At 36.3% G+C, this 10,206-nt stretch overlaps 1 protein-coding gene across 1 annotated transcript; it reads right to left on the bottom strand.

Annotated features, from left to right (window-relative positions):
- Positions 1–176: 176 nt before the first annotated feature.
- On the bottom strand, positions 177–9,240 carry selenbp1 (selenium binding protein 1). The gene is made up of 12 exons (XM_056270882.1): positions 9,086–9,240; positions 7,982–8,038; positions 6,281–6,393; positions 5,965–6,150; positions 3,547–3,667; positions 3,291–3,473; positions 3,034–3,219; positions 2,823–2,897; positions 1,730–1,851; positions 1,516–1,608; positions 1,174–1,292; positions 177–466 (listed from the first exon to the last, which is right to left on the bottom strand). The coding sequence occupies exons 1-12, from the start codon at positions 9,087–9,089 to the stop codon at positions 304–306; spliced, it is 1,422 nt and encodes a 473-aa protein (XP_056126857.1). The 5' UTR covers positions 9,090–9,240; the 3' UTR covers positions 177–303.
- Positions 9,241–10,206: the final 966 nt, after the last annotated feature.

The raw sequence follows: 10,206 nt of genomic DNA, 5'->3' as shown, positions 1-10,206 counted from the left end.
CTTTGCAATTCTGATTTGGAAAACCCTTACAACAACACATCCTTTGAGTTCATTGGGATACATAATGTGTATTTAAAACAATAGTAGAAAGAGTACAAAGACAATCAAAATAAGTTTTTGTAGTTGAGATGTCATTTACAACATATTCACTCCTGGAATCGCTAATAGACACATAATATGATTAAGGATTTGGTCCATACAAAGACTAAACATGATTGTAAAATGATGATATAACTCCATTCAATTGTGAGAATATGGGAATAATAATTCTGCTCCTAGGAACATGATGGCTTGGCCCTAATTTCATAACCAGATATCAGAAGTGCAGTCTCCACCAGGATATCTGAGCTCATGAGCAAGAGCAGGACCTTCTGGCTCTGCTCCGAAATCCACAAGGAAATTCTCGTTGAGCTTCAGGCCGCCTTTATCTGTGTCCACGTCAATCTGCATCATGACTGACCCCTCCCTAAAGTGAAATAAGAGCATAATAAACAAATCAGAGGTTATTTCTGAAACAATTTAAACAGCCTTTACAAGTCTATAATGCTTGACCTATACCATGGAAGCTTGTTTCTGCCACAAAAAAAAAAAGGAATTTTTTTTTCTTTTTTTTTTTCACAATTCTTACTTTTTTATCTCAGAATTGTGACTATTTCTCAGAAATGGTAGATAAAAACTTGCAATTACCCATTTAATTTTTTAATTCCATGGAAAAAACAAGCTTTCATACCTATATTTATATTTTATCACTCAGAATTTCGACTTTATTTTAAAAAGTCAGAATTGCAAGTTTATATCTCTCAATTAATTCTTTGAAAAAAAGAATCAAATCAAACACAGAATTTAAATGGTAATTGCACCTTTTTAATCACAATTCTGAGAAATAAAGTCAGAATTTATACCTCGCAATTCAGATTTTTTCCCCTCAGAATTGTGAGATATACAGAACTTCAATTGAGTTATAAAGTCAGCTATGAGATGTAAACTCACTTATTGCGAGTTATAAAGTTAGAATTACACGTTTTATATCTCGTAAATCTGACATTATTTCTCAGAATTGTGAGAGAAAAGGTAGCAATTACCTTTTTAAAAAATGTATTCCGTGGCGAAAACAAGCTTTCATACCTATATTATTATTACTTCCACAAAATACTATAATTTTTTTTGTCTCACTTGACAAGGTCAGGGTAGAACTGCTTGTCCCAGGCACTGTATAAAGAAGTGGTGACATACAGTCGTTTTCCATCCAAGCTCAGCTGAAGCATCTGAGGACCTCCCTGTACCCGCTTTCCCTGATGAGGAAAGGAACATTTCAACCTCCACCAAAGGATGTGCTCTAATTGCTCTGTTTAGCTCTGTATGACCTAATGATTTGGAGGACATTAAGCTGGGTCATGTGTCAATTAGTTAGTTGCCAACAGCTTTAGGCTGCTTTCCTCTGCATAAATGTCTAACTCAAATGTCTAACTCTGTACACAGCGCTCACATGAAGCATACTTGGAAATGAAAAGGTACCTTCAGTATCCGTGGGGTTGGCTGGCTGTCCAGTTCTTTGTCCTCCAATACTTTCACTGGTCCATCTTTCAAAATACTGCCACCAAGGAAGACCTCAAAAAAGCATTTCATGAATTAAAAATGCACGGTTTGCTGTTTTGACACTTTATTCGTCGTTCACATGATTCTATAAATGAAGACAAATCTTGATTCTGCTAATCGGAAGTTGTCTTACCTGACCAACCATACGTGGATTCCTCCTGTCGGTGACATCATACTGTCGAATGTCTCCATGCAACCAGTTACTGAAGTAGAGGAAGCGATCATCCAATGAAATCAAGATATCAGTAATGAGACCTATGGCAAAAAAAGAAAAACATGAGTAACGGTGTCTTTTTTTTTATTTACTTTTTGACATTATAGCAGGTTGTCAAACTGGGATCCAGGGAAAATCCAAAAGGGGGAAAACATTGAGAGAAAGAAAAAAGTTTTACTAAATGTATTTTCAAATATTAAATGTTTATTACGACATGTTTTAAACATTTACAAAATTTCATGTTATTACAATTTCATTCTTTTAAAAACGAGTCCAAAATTGAGAAATAAATCCCATAAAATATTTTTTAAAAAGTATTATACATCCTACATTACACTATAAAAATATAGAAAATAATATACACAATCTCCAGACACTATTTGAATATTTTCACTTTTTGCCATTATAGCAGATTGTAAAACTGTGGTCCAAGGAAAACGTAGTAATGTTAGATATCAGGGCTGTTAGATATCAATGTTTAGTACAAGATTTTTTAAACGTTTATTACATTTAATATTACAGTTTAATTCGTTTAAAAAAAAAACAGTTAAAATAAGAAACTAATAACTATAATAATAACTATTTTATTGACAGGCCAAGTTTTTAACAGTCAAAGGTTGATAAATCTTACATCACATTAACAATACAAAGAAAAAAAACCCCACAATATTTTAATACCAGAATATTTTAATAATTTCTTTAGACTTTAGTACAATGACAAATTTCAACTATCCAAATTTCATTTTAAAAAAGCCAATTATTTAATGTCACACGTAATATTTTTTTCACAGAGTATAAATGGGTCTTTATACACAAAAATATATAGCCACCTCTGTCCTTTTCAAGGGGATCATCATATTTGGGAGTTATTGATCTACTAGAGTATATTTCTGTTTCTTTTTCTTTTCTCCGTTCAGCTGTGATTTTTTGTGGAAATCACATTGTACATAAGAATTTGAATGAGTATTTCCATTAATTAAAAAAATGATACTACATTTCCAAAAGCATTTACCTGGCATTTCAGGAAGAGCCCAACCTTCCACTTTTTTACTAGGAACTTTGATGACTTTCTCTGCAGCCCAGTCCCCTTTCTGTAAAACAAAATTTGAAGCTAAAAATATGAACTGCCTAAAAACTGAAAAAAGAAGGCCTTTAACGTTCACGTTTTAGCCTTTATAAAAAGGCTAGATACGATTTTAACTGTGAAAGGTTTTTTTATGTACTTGCCGGAGTCTTGTAGAAGCGGTAGACGGTGCTCTGAAGCGCACAGCCCACGAATCCTTCAGCCGCAGCAGGGTCGTGCAGGAACCGGATCTCTAGAGGAATAGCACCCTCTTCCCCCAGATCCAGAGTCTGAATCCGCTTGTGTGTGGTCCAGTCCCACACATGGAGGCGCTGCCCATAGTGACCTGCAAACAGATCCGATCATCACTCCCAGTCGGCTGCGATGCATCAAACATACTGTTGAACGTACACATACCAGCTTTGACATCTGCAGGGTTGAAGCCATTTCCCAAAGCTTTAGGCGCTCCCCACTCAGTGCTGATCATGACATTGTGGCGAGGCTGGTACCAGAAGTCATAACCAAACGGTGCTGCTTCACCTGGCTGCTCCCAGTTGCCAGTGACTTCAAAAGTCTCGCCATCCAGCAACACAAAACCACCTTACAATGAACACAAACAAAAAGTAAGCCTAGTGTGTATTGTAAATACAGTGAGGTAAACACAGCATCTTACCCTTGCCATTGCCAGAGGGATCGCCCATGGTACTGATCATGATTTGACCACTGCCTAAGCAGTGAGAAGTGTGGGGGTTGGCAAGGCCACATTTCCAGAACAGATCTGTGGGCTCGACTATCTGGAGAAGGACAGAGATGGAAAGAATTCACGGGTTTGGCAAGAGCAAAACATTCTCAGAGTCAACAGTCATGTATTAAGGGGTGGTCACTCTTGATGTCAAAGCATTCTGTTGTAGACGTTAAAAAAATGTCTTCGGACCCCAATCAATAAAGGCAACAGGACATGATGTCATGCTTCTGGGCTTCTAAAATAAAATTAGACTGCTAAAATGCACTCCAGTTTGCTGCAAAACTTTAAGGAATAGTTCACCCAAAAATGGAAATTATCCCATAATTTACACACCCTCAAGCCATACTAGATGTATATGACTTACTTCTTTTAGCCGAACACAATCGAAGTTATTTTAAATAATATTCTGGCTTTTCCCAGCTTTGTAATGGCATTGAATAGTGCCCAAGCTTTTGAAGCCCCAAAAAGAACATCCATCCATCATAAATTAATCCATACAACTCCAGTGGATTAATAAATGCCTTCTGAAGCGAAGAGTATTTTGGTAAGAAAAATATCCATATTAAAACCTTATAAACTATAATCACTGGCTTCCGGCAACCGCCACACACACACACGTTCACAAGTCTACTCTCACTTAAGCTTACGCTACGTCGGGTCAGAGGTCACCCTTCTGCCGGAACTCGACTCTCTCGTCTCGCGTGTGAAGCCAGTGATTATAGATTATAAAGTTTTAAAGGGGTCATATAATGCCATTTTTGTACAAGCTAATATGATTCTTTAGGGTCTAAATTAAAAGTTTGTAATATACTTTAATTAAAAATTCTCATTAGTATTGTAAGAAAACACTTATTTTACCTGGTCAAAAACAGCTCTGTTTTCAGCACGCCGTTTCAGTGCATATGACTTTAAATGATCATGAGCTGTGCTCACTCCGCCCCTCTGTTCTGTGCGTACACGTTTGTAACACAATAACCATAACGCGTTGTTCATTATAAACGTGGGATTATGAATTATATTGAGAACGTCGTACATAGAAAACATGCCGTAACGTACCCTGAGTGTAAACCTTAGACGCATTCATCGTGAAGCGTGCAGCTAGCGATTTGCAAAGATATAAATATTAATATAAAGTTTAATAAAACGTTACACTCACTTCAGTTCTTCTGGAGGTTCAGCAGGAACACGAATAGCTGGTACCGATCCTTTATTCAGGTGCAGCTTCTTAGCAAAACCAGCTCATACTGACCCTCGTTTATAAAGCAGTCTGCTGAGAAATGATTCGCGCAAACATGAGAGCATTGACGTTGCTCGTGGGGAATATTCCCTTCGAAAACAAAACTCAGCCACTGCGTCTTCAGCGGTTCGGATTTAGGAACATTAAAATGACTGCTGTGTTCCTTATTGCACCCAAGAACAGAACACCACAATCGCTTAGACGCCATTCTGCTCATAGACAGTGCTCCAGCATATCAACAATGACCGCGCCGGTCCGCGCAGACTATGATTGACAGCTCTCACGAGCGAGGGCGGGTCTGTGTTGAAACGCGGCTGTCAATCAACAATCGCGGGAGGGGCGTCCGACCGTGTGACGTCACACGGTCGAACGGCTCGATTTGAGGCAGGGGAAAACATATAAGGAGATTAAAACAAAAACACTGGATGGATTTTTATCATTTTATGATGGTTGTGTAGAGGCACTGCCAACACACATTTCAGTACAATCAACTTGAAAAAGTGCATGTACCATTATATGACCCCTTTAAATATGGATATTTTTCTTACAAAAACCCATAGTTTTGCTTCAGAAGGCATTTATTAACCCACTCGAGTCGTATGGATGCATTACTTTCTATGAAGGATGGATGCGCTTTTTGGAGCTTCAAAAACTCTATTCAATGCCATTACAAGGCTGGGAAGAGCCAGGATATTGTTTAATATAACTCTGAAGAAAGTCATATACACCTAAGATGGCCTAAGGAGTCAATTATGGGATAATTTTTTATTTTTGGCTGAACTATTCCTTTAATAGAGCTTTTAAATCAAGATGATATGAATTCACTTAAAAAAAAAAAATTATATTCACCCAAGTGGTTCATCTTTTAGATTGTGACATCCATTGGTCAAAAGTTTTTTTTTCATGATACAAATTAGCTGGTCTGAGTTTACCAAACTTGAAGTATTAAGTACTTTAGCAAGCATTAAAAGATCAAAATCACAAGTGTATGCATAGAAGTAAGAATAGCCCTTCAGGAGTTTTTACTACCTCAAATTACTAACCCAGATGTTTACTAAGTTAACACCATCCAAATGTGTGTATTTCTATATAGACAGACTCTTGTGAACCTTGTGAAGCTGTGGAGCCCGAGGATCCGTCCCTACATCAACGACGTAGATACGGGAGGAGATCAGGGAAGGTAGAATGAGACGATTGCGCCTTTTGGAGGAATCATCATAACAACTGCTGCAGGCGTTCCAACCAGAATGATGTAATTCATCCTTCAGATTGGGCATGGGCAACCTATGAATCACCTAGACCATCACAAAATGGAGAAAATGTTACTATAGTAACTGTTATACTAGGAAATAATTTAAGTAAATGTGTTGCTGCCACACACTCTGATCTAAAACAGTTTTAGTTTTGAATCATATTTGCTTTTACCTTGCAAAAATTGGGAGATTTTGGATTGATATCAACAGTTGCAAGATAATCGGGTTTCTGGATGTCTGTGTTGCGATAAATGCATGGCAGGTAGACGATCTCTTCTCGAGGACCTGTTGGAAGAATTTATTTTTAAGTTTAGAGTTTAAACATTTATTGATCTTTGTTTCCTATCATTTAATAATTAATTTCCTAAAGGGTGTACTATTTGTGTCTAAAACATTTGATGAATTGCACTTAACATCTGCTTTTTAAGAGTTTTGCAAGCTTAAATGCACAAAATAAAAATAATAGATTTATTCAATTTTAAAAACGAATGTGATTATGGTGTTTTTTTATATATATGCATATGCATATATACATTTATAATTACATTTTATATTTACATTCAGTGCATATAGCCAGTTGAACTGAAATTTTATTTTAAATATATAAAAAAAACTGTATTAAAAAACAAATTTTGCAAAGACAAAATGTATACTGGTTTTCCCATTCACGATAGATCGATCACATTTATATATTAAATAAAATAAATGAATTTAATCAATTACATTTATTATCATTTAATGCTTATAAGTTCTAATAGCCTATGTAAGTGACAATGCAATTTATTAGCTTAAAAGCATTTTTGTCTGATAAAATGTTTAAAATCATATAGAAATGTATTATTACCTTTTTCAAACCCCCACCCATTTTATAGTTTGACTATAAACTGTTTTTATTCAAAGTTACTTTCTTTTGGCGCAGTGATCTATACATAATGACTTTGGTTTATGATGTATGGCAAGGGATTTTATTAAATTTGAAGAAGGTAAATTCAGAAGCAAAATCAAAAAAGACGGGTGCGTCAATCAGCTCCCTATGTCTGAACCAGTATATTGTGCACACGAGTTCGGGCACTGGTAAGGACCCTGGCTCACTACACTAAATGCAACATGACAACTGCCCTGTCCAAATCCACACTTGCGGTCTTGGCCACTTGAGAGAGTGAGTAAGTGCAAGTCCCATGTCTTAAAAATGCCAAAGTGCAGTGCCCTTAATGCACACTAAACCCACACTATCTCGAGATATAAAGGGAAACATTCCACTGTAAGTTAAATTAATTCGATATTACATATAATTTGGTAGTAAAACATAAAGATGAGTAGGGTATGTGTATTTTGTACAAAATTTGCTTCTTTTTATCACTTAATTAGAAGAGACACAATTTTAAAATCACGTCTTCTGTTAGTTACATAGCGAATACCGAACAGACATTTAGAAGTTTATTTTAAAATGCAAAGAATTGAAAATAATAGTAATAAAAAAAGCTCTGTAAACACTTTCATTTTTTCCAACCGATCAGGTAATCAAAAGTTCTATACACACTTGCAGTCTTCACGCCTACTTGAACACTTGGGCCAAATACAGGAAATGCGTCAAGTGCAAACACCACCAGTGGGGGTATTTGGACAGGGCAAATGTGAGGTAAAACCATAGACTGTAAAAAACAGAAGGCAAACCAAACAATGCAGAACAATGCCAATCTACAAGTAAGGGGGACCTCTGGTGGTAAGGAGGAGGAGCTGCCAGATCAGATGATGACAGTAGATCTCTAGTAGTGTAGGTGTGTTGCAACTATGAAGTACTAACTCATGGTAATATACTCTACCAACCTTTCATTCACAGAATATTTTGCCTTGCGCTTTTAAAGCAACTCACCTTTCATAGCATCCAGAGGGGTTTTATATCCTGGTCCACATCCTGAACAAGTTGAAGCTGTAAGCGGACAACAAATGTCACAGTGTAAATCACAATGTGAGTTACACTCACAAAAATTAAAGCAGGCCAAACTCAACTCAATTGCAATCTGGGAAGTATACACCCAACGTTGCTTGTTGTAGCATTTCATCCGTAATAAAAGTTTGAGAGATTGAATAAAAGCATGAAGTAAAAAAAAAATATATATTATTTCAAAGTGGGATTTGTGATGATCTATTTGCCTGCATAGAGCAGCATATGAGTATGAGTTCGTCACTGTGTACATTCTTAAAAGGCATGAATGATGCCTGGCCAAGTAAACTATTGGAATACATTTTACTGTTCTGTAGACGTGTAAACAAATACACATACAAATGCAAACCAACTACAACAGATGGGCAATGTTACGATCTAGGAGACAACGTGTCTTGCCAAGAATTGCTCAACATCCTTCCCCTGATAGCCAGACAAATGCATGTAAGGTCAGCCTCCTCACTGAACAACTATCTCCGAATGAAAAGTGTTGTGAAAATAAAGCAAACTTCTAACTTTTTTTAAAGGTCTGTCTATGTCAATTCCTTGTGGAGTCTAATGGGGCATCAATAATGTTGTAGTATACGTTTTTTATTTGTTTATTATTATTTGTATTAACATAATTACTTCTGTATTGCACTACTGCACGCACAAGATACATTAATAAAGTAAAACTGAGTAAAGAACCGCAACACATATATGTGTTTGCTGTATAAACGTTAATCGTCAGCACCACCCGCACTGTTAAAAACAACAACAACAACAACTTCGATTTCGATTAAATGGGGCCTTAAAGGCTTCAACATGCATCGGTAAAAATGTTAAAACGCAGCTTCAATATTGCACGAATTCTACCTTAATGACTTTGACAGGTAGGCTAGTCAAGGCCTAAAGAATTGAAAACTTGAAATTGAAAAGCAACACTTTCCTCAAAACTGGAGCTATTGGATACTAAACATGAGAATGCTTTAAATAAAGTGTAATCAAAAATTCTGCAATGGTCAAACGTGCATTAGAAGTGAATTAACTTACCCATGCTGCTGCTTGCAAAGGCGGAAACACTGACTCGATAAAGCGCGTCGGACGTGCAGAAATATTGTATAACTGTTGGATTAACTCTTTCAGCGATAACAGTAACACCACTGGGACTGTGAGATGATCCTGAAAAACCACACCCGGATATTCAACTGAAGATTAAAAAGATCAAATGTCGTTTGCCACCTCTGTCCCTTAAATCAGCACGCAAACAGGAAATTCACCCCCTTTCTTGTTGTGTACTTGCCCTATTGAATAACTTTCTCAGAGTTAGTAGCCTACATTGGTAAGAGAAAATCAACTGCAGCTGCTATAGGCTAAATAAAATCTTTACACGGCCGAAAACAAATCACAAAACTATTAATGTTTGTAATAGATTCGTTTTTTGTAGTGTTAAATCTACAGCCTCCATTCCAAATCGGTTTCTGAAATTGAATTTAGGTAGCAAGGGTGCATACCTGTAATTCAAATGTCAAAGCATTTCAACTTATACATTTAGTTATAATGAATTATTTAACTTTAAATTAATGGGACACAGTAGATGAACATTACAGACATTTCCCAGAATGATTAAATTTACCTTAAATGTAGAATTCACTGTTTATTTTCAATTTATCTGAAAACAATTTGGTAGAAATTTTGTGGTGCTATATCCCACAAAATGTGAAGAAAGAAAAAAGCAAAAAGGGGGTAAAAAAGAGTGGGCTTTATGCACAGAATGAGTTCATTTAAAGTTTATTCATGAGGAATTGTCAAAGAATGTCAAGTCACGCACACTTTTTTCTCTTAAATTATCAATTTTATATAACACCCCCAGTTATATAAACTCCCACTTACCTTCGTAATCAGACTATGTCTCACCATTCAGTACATCACATGTATATTACATACAAAATTGTTGCAGCAAACAGAGATGAAATCAAAGCACCTTTACAAACATGGAAGGGCACCAATAAAGTGCTACAGAACATATTTGAATTGAATGTCAATGGATGTCACCTGGAGTGTACTTGCACCATCCTGTGGGTGCTACGGTAAATTCAGATGCTGAAAGTAATACTGAATATACATTCACTGATACTACTCCATTCACTGCTGCTGCAATACCAATGGCATCA

The sequence above is a fragment of the Rhinichthys klamathensis genome, unplaced genomic scaffold, assembly GCF_029890125.1.
Source record: "Rhinichthys klamathensis goyatoka isolate OS25496 unplaced genomic scaffold, OSU_Roscu_1.1 h1tg000309l_1, whole genome shotgun sequence".
Lineage (NCBI taxonomy): Eukaryota > Metazoa > Chordata > Actinopteri > Cypriniformes > Leuciscidae > Rhinichthys > Rhinichthys klamathensis.
Note: the sequence above shows the minus strand (reverse complement) of the source record. Positions and strands in the feature narration are given on the sequence as shown.

What these genes read in the sequence shown, in the direction of transcription:
- selenbp1 (XM_056270882.1), bottom strand. An exon ending in CCCTCTGGATGCTATGAAAG is followed by an intron (nt 6,394 to 7,981) that starts GTGAGTTGCTTT and finishes TTCTTCCAACAG; the next exon opens with GTCCTCGAGAAGAGATCGTC. An exon ending in GGGCTCCACAGCTTCACAAG is followed by an intron (nt 3,668 to 5,964) that starts GTTCACAAGAGT and finishes GTCCTTCTCCAG; the next exon opens with ATAGTCGAGCCCACAGATCT.